The 19252-nt window shown below is 36.6% G+C and overlaps 1 protein-coding gene across 2 annotated transcripts in view; it reads left to right on the top strand.

The window, feature by feature from the left end:
• LOC145907481 (E3 ubiquitin-protein ligase rnf213-alpha-like) overlaps window positions 1–19252 on the top strand; it is a 29199-nt gene that overhangs the window by 5279 nt on the left and 4668 nt on the right. For both annotated transcript variants that reach the window (XM_082994886.1, XM_082994885.1), the window contains exons 15-44: window positions 18–172; window positions 263–507; window positions 564–793; window positions 909–1097; window positions 1171–1378; window positions 1439–1515; window positions 1571–1703; window positions 1795–1884; window positions 1943–2044; window positions 2135–2251; window positions 5565–5736; window positions 5858–6027; window positions 6097–6229; window positions 6583–6752; window positions 6821–6980; window positions 7334–7656; window positions 7726–7882; window positions 7944–8161; window positions 8343–8529; window positions 8812–9001; window positions 9075–9215; window positions 9286–9536; window positions 9593–9805; window positions 9951–10120; window positions 10350–10650; window positions 10781–10944; window positions 11015–11138; window positions 11264–11436; window positions 11650–11778; window positions 11960–19245. In XM_082994886.1, the coding sequence (XP_082851012.1) occupies window positions 18–172; window positions 263–507; window positions 564–793; window positions 909–1097; window positions 1171–1378; window positions 1439–1515; window positions 1571–1703; window positions 1795–1884; window positions 1943–2044; window positions 2135–2251; window positions 5565–5736; window positions 5858–6027; window positions 6097–6229; window positions 6583–6752; window positions 6821–6980; window positions 7334–7656; window positions 7726–7882; window positions 7944–8161; window positions 8343–8529; window positions 8812–9001; window positions 9075–9215; window positions 9286–9536; window positions 9593–9805; window positions 9951–10120; window positions 10350–10650; window positions 10781–10944; window positions 11015–11138; window positions 11264–11436; window positions 11650–11778; window positions 11960–19245 (12378 nt within the window). The remainder of the gene's footprint in view (window positions 1–17; window positions 173–262; window positions 508–563; window positions 794–908; window positions 1098–1170; window positions 1379–1438; window positions 1516–1570; window positions 1704–1794; window positions 1885–1942; window positions 2045–2134; window positions 2252–5564; window positions 5737–5857; window positions 6028–6096; window positions 6230–6582; window positions 6753–6820; window positions 6981–7333; window positions 7657–7725; window positions 7883–7943; window positions 8162–8342; window positions 8530–8811; window positions 9002–9074; window positions 9216–9285; window positions 9537–9592; window positions 9806–9950; window positions 10121–10349; window positions 10651–10780; window positions 10945–11014; window positions 11139–11263; window positions 11437–11649; window positions 11779–11959; window positions 19246–19252) is intronic.

The raw sequence follows: 19252 nt of genomic DNA, 5'->3' as shown, positions 1-19252 counted from the left end.
GTTTGCCATTTTTTCAGAGATGATTGCTTCCATACCTTTGTGTGCATTCCAAAAACAACAGAGGAGCTTCAATACAAGTACATGAGGAAAACTTATGAATCTGAAAAATGGGAAATTGTTCCTCAAGAGTCAAAGGATGCCATCAACAGAAAAAGACAAATAAAAAACAGTGGTAAGTTTGGTTCAGGTCACTCTGATTTAATTAGAAAAAAAGCTTTATATTGTATCGTGAAATTTAGTCATGCCTTATGTACAATTGCAGATGTATCAATTTTCTTCGATGTGTGCAACTTTATCATGGAACATATAAATATGGACCAGTTCACCAGCATGTATGCCAGAAACATAAAAAAACATCTTCCTGACCCTAAAAAAGTAAAACTTCCTGCTAGCACAAATGCCATGACCAGCCACATGTACTACAAACACATCTATAACTGGTGGCTTGGTGCACAGTGTGGGGTAACATTTTCCAGTTTCAACAAAGTTAGAATTATACCAACATGTGTAAGTTTATTTTATTTTCTTATTTGAATCAGTCCACAAAAAGGTTTGCTTTATAGAACACTGAACTCCGAAGCTATGTGAAGGCTTTACCAGAGGAATTTGAAGGACCTTTATCAGTAGTTGTGCAATTGGTGGTTTGTAGCATTGTATGCAAATTCAAGGTAGATGTGCGTAATGACAAAGAATACTGGAACAAGCTTTGTTCTGGACTCAATATTACCAGAGTGAGCCACAGGGACTACCTGAATTTGACCAAGCACATTGATGAACTGTTTGGAGATAAAAAGTTAGTTGTTTTTAATTTTCAGTTGACACAAGCATTTTTTACATGTACACAATGTTTGCGAAACTAAATGTTATGTGGATGTAAAAAATATATTTCAAACATATTTTTTTTGCAGACAGGCAATAGATGCTGCATTACAGGTTTTTGAAAAAAACAAATCAATGCCACAGTGTCCTATGATACTTCCACTTGTTTACATTCTCTTAAATGGTGGCAGTAGTGACCATGATCCGAAAGTTTGGGAAACCGTGAAAAAAATTTCAAAATTTTCAACACTGACACATGAATTGCAAAAACAAGGAAAGTGAGTTTATAAACTAAGGTTATTTTCCTAGTCAATGACACACTTGTTTAACTGCTGTTTTTTACTATTTTAGCTGCGTCTGTGCATCACCAAAGTTGCAAAGCAAAATAAAGAAATTAGCTGAACATTTTCAAGGCCTTCCTCGGTTGTACCAGGAAATCAGTTCAATAAAATCAAGTTGTAAACTTCTTGACAAGGATCCAGACTTTCGTCAACTGTTTGATGCAGAACTTTTCCTTGATAGAATTTCAGCAGATCACTCACGTTATGAAAACTACAAGGTAAAATGGTAACATATCGAAGTAAAATGCAATGATATTTGCTTTGATGCTGTCAATTAGGCTTTGAGTAAGAGTTCAGTCGTCAGTACATGGATTTATGAAAAAATTAAATGCAAAGTTTCAAGTGTGTCAGACAGGTATGGTATTGCCATTCAATTTTAGAATATCACAAATAAAATTTATCTTGTGTAGTAATGAACATGTGGATCAGTTGAAGAAGAGCATCAAATTAAACTTTCAAAAAATTTGTCTGGCAACAGAATATAAAAAGGATCAAATAGAACTACTTAAATGGGCATTCTCACTTTGGTTTTTATTTCCCAGGGTACTTCTTTTATTGCTTAATTTTTTTTGTTTTTGCTGTTTTGTGTGTATTGCAATAGTCAAATACTTCATGGTAGTAAAAATTGTTTTAGGAAAGTAAAGCAATTGTGGAAATTGTAGAAACAATTGGAGCATGGTTTAACAAAGATCCCACAAACAAAATATCTCAAGAAAAATTGCAGGTATAAATCCCTCAAATGTACTGCCTCTAGATGTAAAACATTGGTTGATATTTACTAGTTTTTATGCTTTCTGGTGGAAATAAAACATGATCATGAGGAAACAGCAAAACTGTGGAAACATCAGTTGGAGATAATGTTAACAGAAAAAGTGTTTTTAGAGGCAAGAACATTTAGTAAAAGAATTTGTATTTACAATTCAGTAAAAATGTCTGCATGCTATTGTAAAATTTCAATGCATTTTGTTTTGTAGAAGCTGCACAAAGATTTCAATTATATAATTCATTTCGATGAGATAGCCAACCCCAATAAAGTTGTTACATCCTGTTTTTTGAAAGCAGTTGAAACATTTTTGGATGAGAAACCAAAGGTTTTGCCAAAACACTGTTGTGTTTGGTTTTTAACATATATGATTTTTTGGTTTTGATTTTAGTTTACTTTTATGTAACTTATATTATGTACACATAAGTATATTGTAGCCGATAACAGCTCTTAAACACTCCTTGCAACAGCTCGTCACTTTTTTCAACTGCGCCCCGGCCAATCTCAAAATTAGCGAGACACCCACCAACATGCATCACCAGACACACGGACACACATGACATCATACGCACAAAATCGGTACAATCGATCGTGTTTTGTTGATGTCCAACAAACGGCAAACTTCTGCAAAAAGAATGCTCTCGAAATCACGGCCTTGATCAGAATGCAAGGAAACGGGAATTCCAAACCGAGTAAAAATCTCCTTAACCAGAGTTTCGGCGACCAACTCAGCTCGTTGGTTTGACAAAGGAAAGCATTCTGTCCACTTTGTAAAGTAATCAGACACGGCAAGTATGTGCCTGTTACCGAGATCAGTGATAGGAAGCGGCCCTAAAAAATCAATCCCGATTCGTTGCATCGGAAAATGGCTTCTCTCCTGAACAAGTTGGGTTTGGTGACGTCCATGTGTTGGCTTCCGTATAGCACAAGTTACACACCACCCCCAATGTTTTATGTCCCAAGCATTCCAGGCCAAAAAAATCGCCGTTGAATTCTTTCCGAAGTTCTGGCTATACCTAAGTGGCCTGTCGTCCGTAAGGTGTGTATCTGGTAAAAAATGTCCCTCCTCATGCTGTGGGGCGCTACTATCAATGGGAATTCACCTTCATCGGTGTACCATATTCGGTAAAGCACTCCGTGGTTAACCTCTAAGTGATCCCACTGAGAATAATACTTCTCACTGCCTGTCGCTTCAAGGATATTTGATAGAGGAGGTTTGTGTTGGCTAAGGCTTTTGAATCGTAATATAGCACAAATCTCAGTATCTTCAATTTGCATCGAGCGTATGTCTTCGATACTCCTAGTTTCCAGACAATTACTGTCTTGTTTCGGACAGGATGAAATCTGCAGAACTTGTCCCTCATTAAAACTGGCAGCGGAACTGCAATCAACGCATACCTCCCGGCAACAGCGCTGCCTCGACAATCCGTCTGCATTCGTATGTTTCTTTTCCCTTTGTTAGGGACAAGAACAACGGCAGAAGCCCAAGGCCCAATGCAGCGCTCAATTACACCTGCTTCGAGCATTTTTTCAATCTCACCCTCCACAATTTTTCTTTTCTGCCGCGTTACTCGACGCGGTCGTTGCCGAATTGGTCTGGCATTTCCTGTGTCGATGCAATGTTTAACAAGAGACGTTCGCCCCAGTGTTCCGTGTTCATCGACAAACACATCAACAAATTCTCTGACGAGCTAGCGCACATGCGTTCGTTCATTTTCCGACAGATCTTCACAACTACTTAGTAGGCATTTTAAATGGTTTGGCAAGTCAGTTGGAGCGCAAGGCATGGGCGGAACATAACAAAATTGCGATAACAAAATAGTGTTTCTGCCAAATAGTAATTTCCCATTGGCACAATCTAACAGGGCGTTATGGGCACGCAAAAAATCCAAGCCAAGTATACCCGCGCAAAAACCAAGATCGGTCACAATTAATTTACATGCAAGCCTTAGTGCCTGCGGAGAGTTCAACATTTTTTACTCCTGATGTGCGTAAACGTGTGCCATTTACAGCATTTAATTTGGTGGAACATATCGACAGATTTGACATGTTACAATAACATTTATCTAACAATGATACCATTGAACCGGTATCAAATCAAATCAAATCAAATCAAATCAAATCATGTTTATTTTGCGAGAAAAGCAACTACGCGACGAACAATATATAAGGATATGAAATGGCATGGGCACCGATAAAACCATAAAGGTTATCGAGTCAGGCACCCATGTAAAGATGATTTCCTCACGGAGAATCACCGTCTGTCGTAGGATCGCAGCCAGTCGCACTGGGAGGTGATGGGTTGCGACAAGCTGCATGTGACGAAAAGGTGGCCACCCGGCCGTGCTGGCCAAAGCAAAACCCATCGAAACGCAAACGCCAACTCGGTTCTCAGAACGTTTCCTTTGATCCACATCGACAGACCTTAACGTCCCGAGGACAGTCCAAACGTGGTGGTTTTGGTTGGAGATGGTCGGGATCGTATGGAGGTTGCGCTTGTTGAATCATCGTAGGTCTTGCTGATGATGATGTTGGTGTGCAGCGCTCCTAGGTCTGAAACAACAACGGATCCTACGGCAGTAAATTGTTCATTTAGGCGTAGAGTGTACAGTGGAATATACATAAAAACACAAATAAGAAAAGAGTGTAATTTAACTGAATAATCAATAGAGAAGTCGGCGTACCACACATTGTTGTTGTCCGAAGCCGTATGAGTCATCACTGGTGTGCCGGCTAAAACACCAGCTAGCGGCGGTTTAAAGGTCTTTGTTGCCGCGAGTCGTCTTGGTTCCAATCACTCGCCCGATAACCTCTACGTTGAAGCGGAGTCAGGTTGCAATTCCACTCACGGTGCCCAAACTGCCCGCGGCAGTGGCATGGCGTAGCAGTCTGTCGCTCGTTGAACTAAAAGTTCTTCTACACATTTATTTGCCAGTTGTGGATGACCCTCTTACTGTAAATGTCTTCATCGATTGCCAAATTCACGATGGGATTCATCAGGTTTTCTCACTGCCGTGTGAAACAAGCCTCTTGCTCGTAGCGCATTTGAATGTGTGAAATGATTATTCAAAGCCATGCAAAGATCCTCATAGCACCGCTTTTTCTCTGTGGGTGTCAAGTCTTGTATTAAGAGAGCTGGGCCTCGTAAACTAGCAAAGAGATGAATTCCCTTTTGTTGATTATTTCAATTATTGACCCCAGATACGTTTTCGAAATATAGTTTAAACTCCTGCCAATTCATCTCAGAACCGCGGGAAAAGAACTCAGTCACGTTAATATTAGGTTTTGGAAGACTGTTTTGCTTTGACAACCTCTCTTTTAACTCCGAAACTCGAGCTTACAATTCCTCGCCTGTTTTGCGGAGAAATCGATTCTCCATTTTTACAGAAATCATTTCCTTTTCCAAGGCACACAGTCTCACATCCATATCATAAAATTCCAGAGGGTCCTGGCATGCTCGCCAATGTAGCCGATAACAGCTCTCAAACACTCCTTGCAACAGCTCATCACTTTATTCAACTGCGCCCTGGCCAATCTGAAAATTAGCGAGACATACACCGACATCACCAGACACACGAACACACATATGCACAAAATCGCTACCATATATTGCTTAAAAACTTGATATATTTTTGTTTTAGAGCAAGGAACGTGGAAGGCAACTAAATTCTATACTTTCAAAAAGTAAAAGCATTTTACCCAGTCTTGAAAAAATATTTTTCAATCATTGGGATAAAGTCGATGGAAACCTCATTGACAAAGTGTTGCATATACTTAATCACCCCATAGCACTTTTGTACCTAAAGTTAATCGGTAAGTTTCAATATTAAAAAAATCATCAGAAAAGGATTGCTCATGTTAAACAAAACTAAAACAAATTCCTGTTTCAACAGAACCCGCAGGTTTATGTAAATATGCATTTTTATTCTTTTAGCAAAAACAGAGATTGGTTCTCAGAAACATCTGAAAGTTTTTGGACTTTTTAAGAAAGGATTGGCTTCTGCACAAAATATGTTTAATGTTGGAAGCATTTCTAGTAACAATTTAGAACTTATTCTGCAAGCTAAAGATGAATTTTTAGTAGCCTTGGCAATGATTAAAAAGGTTTCTTGACTTACAGTTGAACTATATAAACCGAACTAATTTTTCTCACTTTTAATAAATTTAATAAAGGAGTCCAGTGTTGATGAGAGGTTTGAATGTCTCACCGAAATGTTTGACTTAAGAAGATGTGAACTTGAATTTGTTAAAAAAAGTCAAGCAGCAAAGCAGCATCTTATTGACTTGTGCCAATCAACTTTTCCAGGTTTGTGTGGGAAGACCTCAGATGGTATAAACATATATTTTTTCTTGCCAAAGTTACTTACTATAGCTGCTGTGCTTTTCCTGCCTATTGGAGACCAACATCAGGTGGCAACATAGCTTTACATATTACATATGAATACAATAACAAAATTATCTATCAAAGCACAAAAACTTATTTCCACAAATAAATATTAAAAAGGCATTTAACTGTTTGTAAAAAGTTTTGTTACCCATTGCTACATTTTCAGTTGATTTACTTTTCACAGAATTTTATTTGGCACAGCAGTTTAAAGTTTGAATCAGCATAAAATGCTACAGAAGTCGGAAATTTCTTTAAAGAGGATTTTTTGGCAGGTACATTTGAGGACCCACAGCTTAATTTATCCTTCGGAAATTCATCTTGGTGTGATGTAATTAAATGCTATGTTAATGGAAATGACAAACCTGTTTCTAAACCAAAAATTACATTGCTTGGATTGACTGATGCACAGCAACAAGTGATAATGGAAATTTTTGCAACGAAAGTAAGTATATTTGAGCAGTCTTTTGGTGTTTTGTGTTTCTGGTGTCATATTTATTGTGTTTTTTTCAGATCAATAAGAATTCTTTCATTCAGATGTGGTGGAAAACATTTTATAGAGCTGCACTGGCAGAGACAGAAAATCACAAGCTTTCACTTGATGATATTGTTAGTAATGTGTGGAAGAAAATGGTGGAAAAGTTTTCTCCAATGAAAACACTGTTAATTCAAGGTTTGTTTTATCCCAAATGAATTAGCGTTATTAAATATTGTTTGTATTTAAGGTTGCTGTCTGTTGGTCAATATTTTGTTGTTAGGTAGGTGGTAATTTGTAGGCAAAACAAATGTTAAATGTTTACTGTTGGAAGTATTATGTTAGCAATTGAAACGGTTTATAGGTTAACAGTTAATAACTGGTAACTTAAAGGTGACAGAGGTGTGGAAAATCTAACAACGTGATGTTTTGCTTGGGTTTAGTTCATATATTATCAGGAGACACAAGAGCAGTGAAATTATTTAGAAAATTGCCTTTGTAAAACATTTTTTGAATCAATATTCTAAAATCATGATAATTTTTTTTTTCAGGAAACATGTTACTCATTGATGTTGAGAGGAACTTTACAAACTTAGATAGAGATGGAGTAATACATCTTTATGAGGCATTGTTTCAATTTCCTGCAACATCATACAATGAGACACCCAAAACAACAGAAATTTGTGCAAAGATTATTGACCGCAAAATTCAAGTTGATGACTCCAGTAACTCTGAGGAAATAAATGAGTTGAGAATTAATCAAATATGCAACTACTTTTCCATGAAACAACAACAAGAAAACATTGCTGCAATTTTAAAAATTAAAGATATTTTGAAGTTGAATGGAGATTTCAAATGTTTAGATGTTATGCAGGTAAAACCATTTTTAAACAAGAAAAGAAACGAATAAATTATGCCTTTGTTATAACATTGTGTTTTACAGAATGAAAATATTTCTGAAGATACAAAACTAGGCTCAATATCAGAATCAGCACTTGCAGCAGGAAAATTGTTAAAATCTGTCACTAAAACATATTGCACTTTGATTGACGGGTTTGTTACAGAGCACAAACTTATTGATTGGATCAGGGTTATGAAAGGTTTGTTAATAGGCTGGCAATTTAAAAAAAGTTTGATATGAGGCCTTAAAATAATTTACAGATCGAAGTGAAGTAAAAGTGATGAGTGATCTTGCAATGATATCAGCAGGGGAATCAGTTGATGATGTTGATCGTGTTTCCTGTTTTCTAAGTGCTGTCATGGGCTTTGGGCCTTTATTGTTTGACCTACATAAGGATTCAAGCCTTGAGGATGTCATCAATTCCCTTCATATAGTGCATGAACATTACAAACGGGATGAAGGGCTCATAAAAAAATGGGTAAAGTTTTGATATTCAGTTCAATTTTGTATTAAATTTGTAAGTATAATGCTATAAATACTCATGGTAAATAATACAGTAAGTTTATGAGAATTGTGCACACAATCTAAATATTACTAGAGTAAGAAAATATTTTTTAGCAATTGCATTCAAAATATTTCTAATTGGTTTGTATAAGCAGAAGGCAACTGCCTCAACTCTTGAATGGTTGAAAAGAATTAAGGAATTTCATGGATCAGTAGAGCAGTCTTCCCTTCTGAAGGTTCAAGATATCATTTCCAACGGAACTTACATAATTGCTTGTGATGAAAAAATTCCAACAGTGGAATGTGCAGTTAAATTGTGTTATGCACAAACAGAAGACACCGGTAAAATTTCTAAAACAAAAATAGAAGTACTAAAGTATAAACAAAATGTTACAGTTGTTTGTATTTATTTAATGAACTTTTATCATCTTAAGTAATTTTCATGAATTTATTAAGACAGTTGTGCCCAACCTTTGAATTGCAGGCCATATTTGTAAGGCTGGTAGGAATCGCCGTCCAGAATTTATAAAGATGGTTAAATCACACAATGTTAATACTGTTTATCATGCTAAATAAATAATCAAAAGTTGTAACGAAACATCATTCTGTCACTGCTTAATTCAGAAAAGAATGACATGACCCTGTCTGACCTTCAAGATCTGCAGTCACGGTTAATGCTCATTGAAGATAAAGGACTAAAAGATGTTAAACTGTTCATCCAAACATTATCAGTGGTGGAAAATCTGGCACAAGCATATGTTGACCTTAAACAAGCTGGATGTCTTTTGTTCGATCATTTCAGGGTCACCATTCAGTAAGTGTTCTTGACTAAGCATAACAAACATTGGCTTAAATGTCGTGAGTTTATAGGAATAAATATTTATAAGGTGTAAATCTCATGGAGATGATGAACGCAACATGCTTGCCAAAGTAACTTTTGATGAAGTGAGCCCAGCCATGATTTGCAATGAAAATGCAGTGGTGGAGTTGCAGAACTTGACCAATGTCCTAAAGGGAGCACTTGCAAGGTTATAACAATTTAAAAAAAATTCAATATTTGTTATTATTTGCAAAGTCCAGAGCAAGTTTATTTTATAGGTGGAGGAAAAGCCTTTCTGACAAACGGTTGGAGTACTACCATTTAAACCACTACAATATTCAACAAATTTCTTACTTGTGCCATGAGCTTTCTTTTGCATCACACAACAAAGACCTACCCAACCAACTTTTTACCCTACTATCTGTCATAAAAAGTGATATTAATCACGAGGAGTTATTAAGATGTTTAGGAGAAGCTTCAGCACTGAATGAAGTTCAAAATGAGGATAATGTAAAAGAAGAAACTGTAGGTATGGTTTCGAGCTTTATACATGTTTTTGCTCAGTATTACAAGCAATTATTTTAGTACACACAAACAATGAAGAAACATCTGATAAAGAAAATAGGTTCCAAATTGTGCACAAGCTAAGAAAGGATGATGTCCCAGTAAAAGTTGCAAAAGCTGGAGTGCAGCAAGCATATAAACTTGACTATGATGACATTTTTATATGGTGTTTGGAAAATGAGAATGAAGATGACATCATAGATGAATTTTGTCAACAATTTGAGATTCAAAATGGTAAGCATAAGATAATACCAAAAACTTGCCAAGACCATGTAATGCATTTTAAAAGGCAAGAAATCAGTGTTTTTGCAAAAAAAGTTGAATGGTTGTTAAACATACATTTTTATGCAAGATTACACATACTAACTGAAATTTCCAGGTGTAATGGACATAACTGGAAGTATTGGTGTAATTCAGTTAGTGGTCCAGGACAAAACAACCCTTACTCTTAAAAAAGTGATTAAAAAACTTCAGACGGATGAGCGTGGAAGTAATGAACCAAGCATATGTGTCAACACTATATTCACAAGATATGTTGATGAACATTCGGTATTGTTTTGAAACTTACGCTTATTTGTGAAGTGCAGCTTTTGTTCAGTTTCTACCAGCTAGTGAAAAAAATAAAATCTTTCACAAAACTGAACTATGATAAATGGGCCACATTTTCAAATGGGACAATTGTGATTATATTTGACATATGTATTTAAGAACATATTGCATTACATCTATAGAACATGCTGAGGTACACTCTTTTTATCAACACAATTCTGTTTGTTAGAAAACCTCACTAACAGATTGCATCTGCTTGGACCATTTGGGGCATTTTTTAAAAAACATCAGTACGCTTGTTGATCAGTCTTCAATCCCCAACCGGATGATTCCCGAAGCATTACACCAAAATGTCAACTTGATTATTTGTCCAGAACAGGACACCTTCACCATTCTCATATCACTGTTTATGTTATCACCAAAACAACCACTTCCCACAGTTACAGAAGTCCTTCTTTGTACAGACAAAACCACTGAAAATGATGTTGATTTGTTGCTTAGACGAGCTGTTATAAGCAGTGGCACTTCAGGTATTACTTAAAACAATATAAAATAAGTATTTTCTGTTAATACACTTGCCGCTGTTAAATTGGAAAAATTTAGTGATTGGTCCTGTTTTTTTTTCTCATTTTAGGATTTTTAATTTGTGCTTTTTTAAAGGAAAAAGAATCTACTGTCTGGTTCACACTGAGAAACTTGACTTTGAAGTTGCCAACTCTGTACAAAACACTTTACACCTATTACAAAAAGATTGTTTAACAGATTTTACCCTCGTAATACTATGCTCTTCAAATCACCACTTTATAGCTTCCCTCTTTCATGAGGTAGGTTCCATTAAATCAAATTCAACGAATCAATTCCTTGCTTGTAGGCATACATGTTTAATTTTTTTAGCAAAAGGTTGACTACGTCAATAGATATTCCATCGATGATACAAAGAAATACCTCCAAGAAAAATTGAGAGATAGCAGAGGAGATCATTCTGTATTGCTTGTGACATCAAATAATGCTGGATTAGGTCATATTTCTTGTCGCTAATCATATTTTTTCTAATTTGTGAGACATAAAAAAAGACCAAGTAACAACAAATACAGCATAAAGTTCTGTTTTTTAAGCTTAAACGAAATTTGTTAATTTGTTCAGGAAAGTCCTTGTACATTTCACGCATTGAACAGACACTTTCTGATAATTGGCATAAGACTACAGTCAGATTTTTGGAAAAGGATTGCCATCCTAGTCAAGTGCTAAAAACAATCAGAGATTCGAATGCGAAAAATGATGACCCTCATTTTGTGCACCTGGATATAACACCGTCGGTATGTGTAAAACTTTGCCTTAATTTAACATTTGTACATTGTAACTGCAAAACTGGATCGTTGTATCTAATGGACTTGGGTTATTTATTCATTATATTTATATACATCAGTAAGTGTTAAGTGATGAAACATATTTTTGAAATGAATTGCAACAGATAATAGGTAGTGGGTGAAGTTCTAACAGTGGATTCAACTAGCTCATAACTATTGCAGGTGCAAAACGGGATAAATGACTTTTTATTTAACTTGATTATCCTTGGATCATTTGAAGACAACCATGGAATTCTTTGGCGAAGACACTTTTCTCACATGTACTGCATTGAGTACACCTGTCTTGAAGGGGTATAACTTTTTTTATTAGTATGAGGTGCACAGAATTATCCATCCAATGGTTCATCACATAACTGAAAGATAAATAAACGAAAGCAAATTGTGTCAGAAGATAATTAAAAATTTCTTGCTCAATTATAAAAAACTGTACAGCACATATTTCTTGAAAAACATAATCTATCTTCTATGACAGATTTCTGTTCTCGATCATTTGTTACTTCTTCTCCCAACTGCACAATGTCTTTCACCTCTGCAGCTGCTTTTGAATGGGTATGAGGAAGTTCAGGGCATTATAGGAATGGACAGAGCAGAGTTTTTAAGTGAAACTTTTCAAAGACCTTACCAGTACCTAAAGCTGTATGACCAGCAGTCCAACCTTGACAAGTTTTGTTATGAAGAGCCAACTGGGGATCCAATGGATTGCTTACAAACCCTACACAAACATTGTGGTGTGCAGGACCCATCATGGTCATTACTGAGGCACTTTGCAAGCTTTTTGAGTTGTCAACTTAGGGACTGTGAAAGTTCTGTGTTTTGTGATGCAGATCTAATGGGACCAGACTCTGGTCTATCTGGCTTCAAGAACTTTGTTGTCAAATTCATGATTAGGATGTCACAGGACTTTGCTACACCATCCCTGGTAGATGCAGATACTAAGCCAAAAGGAGATGACCATATTTTAAACCTTCATCAGGTGCAGATGCGTAGAAGCTGGGAACAGAGGCAACACCCCTACATATTCTTTAATGATGACCGAATGTCAATGACATTTTTAAATTTTCAAATTAACAACCGTGGTGACTTGCTCTCTTCCAGAGAAAAAAACGTCATTGAACATGGGATGATGAAGGATTCCCTTGTAAAGGGGCTTGAAAGGCAAGGAGTTGATCTACAATGTAATTTTGATGGTTTCCCAAGGAAAAAAAAGCTTAGTATGTTGTACCAAGTGTTTGGAAATACTGAACATGTGGTTGATCCAGACCCAACTTATGAGCTAACAACTGACAATGTCCTAAAAATGCTTGCAATTCACATGAGGTTCAGATGCGACATTCCAGTCATAATCATGGGTGAAACCGGCTGTGGGAAAACAAGAATGGTGGAGTTCATGAGCAAGTTGAAGGCAAATTGTGCAAACTTGAAGAAAAATGATGAAATGGATGAAAATGAAATGGTTGATAACATAAAAAACATGGTTATTGTCAAAGTGCATGGGGGCATCACAGTTGAACACATTCAAAACAAGGTGATTGAAGCTGCTGATCTTGCAGAAGAAAACAGAAACAAGCTTATAAAAGTCGTTGAGAAGAAGGAAAACATCCCTGAAACTATTCTATTTTTGGATGAAGCAAACACAACTGAAGCAATTTATGCTATCAAAGAATTTGTATGTGATGGCAGTGTATGTGGAAAGATGATTAGTAAGTCTGGCTTAAAAATTGTTGCTGCATGTAACCCTTATCGAAGGCACACAGAAGAAGCTGTTAAAAAAATGGAAAATGCTGGACTTGGATTCAAAGTAAAGACTGATGACACCTCTGACAAACTTGGAGAAATTCCTATGCGCTGCCTTGTGTATAGAGTAATTGCACTTCCACCAAGCATGCATCCACTTGTGTGGGACTTTGGGCAGCTGGGAGAAAGGGCAGAAAGAGTTTACATTGAGCAAATGGTGCATCGCAATTACAAGGGTGGGCAACTAGAGTCTCATCAGCCAGTTATGGTTGACATTTTGAGCATGTCTCAAGCATTTATGAAAAGAAACCGACAAGAATGTCTTTTTGTTAGTCTTAGAGACGTTGAAAGATGCTTGGTGAGTTTTGATTGGTTTTACAGGAACAAAAATTGGTTATTTCCTTTATTTAAACACACCACTAGCACAAGCCTTCCACATATTGTCTTATGTTTAATCCATGCAGTTGGAATGTGTTACCATGTGACTTTGTCTGAAAGAACAACATATCGTGAATTGCTTTCAAGATGCTTTACAAACTATGGAAATATTGTGTCAGAACTCCAGATACTGCAAGAACTTGTTTCATGTCAAGAAGTATTTCTTAATGCAATTGAACTTAGTGATGACATTGCTTCAAATGAAGCTTTGAGAGAAAATGTATTTATGATTATCATGTGCTGTGAAATGAGAATCCCTTTGTTTCTCATTGGAAAACCAGGAAGTTCCAAGTCTTTGGCTAAAACTATTGTCACTGATGCAATGCAGGGTTCAAATTCTAACAATGGAGTGTTTCAAAAACTCAAACAAATTCATGTTCTTTCTTTTCAGTGCAGCCCTGTTACAGATGCAGTTGGTATTGAAAGTGTATTCAAACAATGTAAGAGCTTACAGAAGAGGCAAGACTGCCAAAAGTTTGTAGCTGTTGTGGTATTAGATGAAATCGGTTTGGCTGAAGATTCTCCAAAAATGCCATTAAAAGTTTTACATCCGTTGCTTGAGAGTGGTTCAACAGACAGCACATTGTTGGTTTCCACCAGCTCACAACAAAAAGATGACAACACATTAAGAAATGTTGGTTTTGTTGGCATCTCAAATTGGGCACTTGATCCAGCAAAAATGAATCGGGGACTATTTGTGCATCGTGGGGCTCCTACAAAAGAAGACCTAATGCTCACAGCAAAGGGAATATTTCATTCAAAAGGCACTGAATATAAAGATGTGTCTAAAATTGTTGAAGCTGTAACGAAGTCTTATTTACAAATTGATGAGGAAAGAAGGCTAAGACACACTGAAAAAGGCAATGAGCAAAATATTGGTGATCAGGAATTTTTCGGTTTAAGAGATTATTATGGATTGCTGAAGATGATTTATGCTGTGTTTTGTGATGAGGAAACCACACCCACCTACTACAATGTCTTTTATGCTATTATGAGAAACTTTAGTGGAGGTAAATTTAATTGCCTGTCAATTTTTGTTCAAAATTTTGAAACCATTTGGCCAGGTCAAACCATTCCAGAAATAACCCTGGAAAAAATGATTCGTGACAATCTGCAACAAGAAGATGATGATGACACTTACTTTTGTGAGAGCCGTTATCTTCTTTTAATGACCAACCATTTAGCAGCAGTGAATCTTCTTTCACGTGTAACAGGAAAACATGATTTTGAAGTTGTATTTGGTTCAAGCTTTCCTCAGGATAATAACTACACTGAAAAATGTCGTAACATCAACCATATAAAGATGTGTATGGAAGAAGGCAACACTGTTTTGCTTCTGAACCTAAAGGATTTGTATGAATCACTGTATGATGCACTGAACCAACATTACGTTACATTTGCTGGACAAAGATATGTAGACCTCGGTCTTGGTGGTCACAGGGTAAAGTGTAGAGTTCATAGCAACTTTCGTTTGGTTGTTATGGAAGACATGAGAATAGTGTACACTGAATTTCCTATTCCTCTCATCAACAGATTGGAAAAACACATTTTTACAACAAAAAGTCTTCTTTCAGCTAGTCAAAGGACTGATACTGAGCGGTTAGAACAATGGGTGCGTTGGTTTTCTCATATCACTCAACCTCAATACATATCAACCAAACTGGACTTCAGTAATACTGATGCCTTTGTGGGATACATGGAAGACACAGCTGGATCTGCTGTGATCAGTGTTACAGATGTCAAAAAGCCCTATGAAACTGCACAACTTCTGCTTCTCAACACAGCAACTTGCGATGGAGTTTTGCGATTGGAGAAGTCACAAATCAGAAAGGAAACCTCTAAATGGCAGAAAAAATACTTTGAACATCAGCACCATGATAACTTGTTAAATTTGTTGTTTAGTTACACTGGCTCATGTACAGAAACAGGCATTGTAGAACTAGATGTGACATCTTTTTCTCAAATTTTGTCTGAAAGGGATCGCCAAGTTCTGGAGGAATCACTTCATATGCAGCCAAGAACAGTCATGTTGATTACCTTGCAACAATTCAAAACCGTGTCTGAATTTATTGAAAAGCTCAACAAATTTCTCATGCAATTAAAACAAGCTAGCAGGAAATCAATTCAATCTTTTGTTCTACTCATCCAGTGTCCCCAGTCACACACACCGTTGAATCTTATTGCATGTGCTAAGCATGCCCTTAGAAATGCTCTCAAAGATAAGTTCATCCACCTAAAGGACTGTAATGCTCAGCTTATTGTGGCTTTTTTGTATGCAATAGAACGCCAATTTCAACTGAAAAACCAATTGAAAAGTTTTTTTAGCTTGAAAACAACTAGTGTGTTTGTAGACGAATTCAGAGCTACGGCAGATTATATTGGGCCTCCAAGTAAAATCAGAAACTTGAGTCTTGGTGAATTGTTTGCCTCTGGTTTAGAAAAACAAAATTTCCACACACACGATATTGGCCAAAGAAGAGTATCTAACTTTGTTGATCCCAACTTCAAAATAGATCTACATTATCTACTTGTTCACTCACTTTCTCTTGCCCTAACTAAATTAGATTTTTCTTCTAAAGAAATTTATGATGAAAGAGCCAAACTGCTGCTGTCTGTGTTTTCTAGCAAAGATAACATTTGCTCAGCATTTGTGAAAAGAATTGCTGAATCAATAGTTGACTTGGCAAAAAAATTGGATTTACAGTCATTGCCAAGGTCTTGGACAAGCACAATTGCATTCTCTTCAATGGCCCTCCAAGAAGGTGGATCTTATACCAAAGCACTTTGGTTATATTTGAAAGAAATAACATCTACTCTACTAGCCTATGTTATCAGCGAGATTGATGAAGATCACAACCTGAGTACTTTGTGGGGTCCATATCTGAACAACAAGGATGTAAATTGTCCAATGCAAGACGTCTGGTTAAATCTGCAGCATGATAAAATTGTTTGCGATCTAAGTTTGAACAATACTGACAAATCACAACAGTTTCTTGTGAGGGGATCACTGGATTATATTTGTCAATTTCCATTTAGTCGCAAACTTATAACAGTTTTTCAGAAACAATGGAAGCTAGTACATTTTCAGGAAGGTGCAAGAATGAGGTTCCACAACAAAATAAGCAATATGTCACTAAATGTAATTCTAAAAGAGGCATTTCAATCTTGTCCTGAGAAAATGCTGAAGTATTTTGTTCATGACATGGTTTGCTTAAAATACAAGTGTGCAACAGATCAGAATGTTGAAATTGATTTGATTATGAATATAATAATGGAAGTGTGGAAACAAAAACAAACTGATTATGATAAAGATGTGGAAATTTCAAGCAATTGTGCTGCACTAGTTTTTGTTTTGTTGGAACAATTTACCACAGGAATAAAGCAAGTTCACTCAATTTTAAAGGTTTTTCCACAATTGCTAACAACTGCAAATTCTGAAGCCTGGATAAAAGAACAGGTCGGACATAGCACAGTGATAGTGCAAACTGTGATGCTTGGACATGCTTTGGAACACATTAAACAGAAATCAGACAATTTGGAAACGGTTGAAGATTATCATGGATGGGCTGACACAATTAGAGAACTGAAACCGACAGCCGATGAAGTGTTGCTAAACCCAGGTACAGAAATGCAACAAAAGATGTGGAAAGCGTTGGCATTTGGTGCTCTTTTTCTGGAGCAACTAGTTCCCCCTGGAATTGATGAAACCTTGTATGAAGGGTACATAAAAGTACTTGTTCCATTATCAAAAAGATTGTGGAAAGGTGCTTTGAAAATTGGTCTTAATAATGACAAGTATTTGAACATGCTGGTTAAAAATCTCAATGGAATTGTGAAAAAAATTCGCTTGATGTACTTGCTAGATTGGAATGATAGTTTATGTAAACAATGTAAAAAGATGATTGTTGAACCAGTTGTCCTCCCTTGCAGTCATGCATTGTGTTACCGTTGCACACATGTTTTTTCCTTGGCGCCATATTGCCCAACATGTAGAGTTAGGGTGCCAGAAAACTTTGTGCCAAAATTGAAAACTCTTTCACCACAACAAAGTAAAGATATAGAGGTTTTGTCAGCTAACTGCACAAGTTTTTTTCTTGAGTACTTATCCACACTTTGTTTCCCAGCACCTGGATCTGACATGATTAATACCGATGCAAAGAAAAGTATTACCAGTGCATTACATACCCTAGTAATTGGTGAAAACAGAACAAAAGAAATGGCACCACTTGAGACCACAGTTTTTGATCACACACCAACAGTAAGGTCATTTATCCTACAACTGCTTCTTCGGTGTGATCGCCAGGAAGTTAAAGATGAATTGGAGTTTCATTTTTCTGCTGTGAGCAGCATTTTAGAAAACAAATTAGAATTGATGATAATCTATATGCAGTGTGTAGAAGATATGTTGCACCAGAAGATAAACAGATCAATTTTCCTTCTACTTCAGGAACAAATAGAAATGCTTGAAAAAGGGCACTTGACCGGGCAGTTGCAGCATCTGGATTTAGCAGCACATTTGCGATTCATCCTACATGTAGTCATAGATAGAATTCAAGACCCAATTGAAATAAACAGTGATAAGTTTTTAGAAGATACTGTCAACAAGCTGACAAAAGTTGATGAAGTTGTGCTTCAGTACTTTGTAAAATTGTTTTGCCGACGCAATGGTATTAGCTTGTTTTCCAGTTTGGTGGAACATGAATACCTTAAAAATCTAGTGCCCAAGCACTTACGCACTGACGTTGAGCAGGAACTTGCAAATTTTTTGGTGGTCATTAGTGAAACAGTGGAAACAACAAAAAAATGTCTTAACGAAAGTGTAGACAATGAGAACATAGAGGAAGTGTGTGATGAATTATCCAACATATGTCATGGACAGCCTTCAATGATGGTGATGTTAGATATTATATCCTGGGCTGTGTTCAGCAGGACTTCACATGACAAAAAACAGAAACTTAAGTTTGCGGTGTCAATTCTTGAAAATCTACACAATACGTCAAAATTAATGGACAATGTCTACTCTGTGTCAGAAGCATTGCTTTGTCAGTCACAAGTATGGTTTGGTTCCAAAAATCATCAACTTATATCAGAGTTGTTTGTAGCAGCAGTAATAACCATGGCGACTTCAAACCAACCACTAGTTATGCAGTTTTACACTTTAGTCACAAATCATGTGAGCATCAATAACAAATTTATTCCCACCATGCCACAGTCATCATATTTTGATGTTAAGGCAATAGTTAAGACATGGTTGGATCCAACCTACAAAAAACCACCCAAAGAATATTTATGTCCCAATGGACATCTGTACTTTGTTGGTGATTGTACCAATGTTGCAAAAGTTGATGCTTTTTGTCCTGAATGCAAAGCACCTATTGGGGGCTTGAGGGAGGGTGTACTTAAGCCAGGGAACCAAGCTGGTGAGCTGACAGAAGCTAGTCAAGCAGGGTACAAGTTGCCCTTGCCCAAAGACCGTGGTTATGAAGCTGAACCAGAGAGGAACTGCAACAAATTAAGTGTTTCGGTCATTAGATTTCTTTTGCATTCAAACATTTTGCTGCACTGTGCAGAAACCAGCATACAAAGGTATGTA

The sequence above is a fragment of the Ascidia mentula genome, chromosome 6 (assembly GCF_947561715.1).
Source record: "Ascidia mentula chromosome 6, kaAscMent1.1, whole genome shotgun sequence".
Lineage (NCBI taxonomy): Eukaryota > Metazoa > Chordata > Ascidiacea > Phlebobranchia > Ascidiidae > Ascidia > Ascidia mentula.
This window is presented reverse-complemented; position numbering and strand designations above follow the sequence as displayed.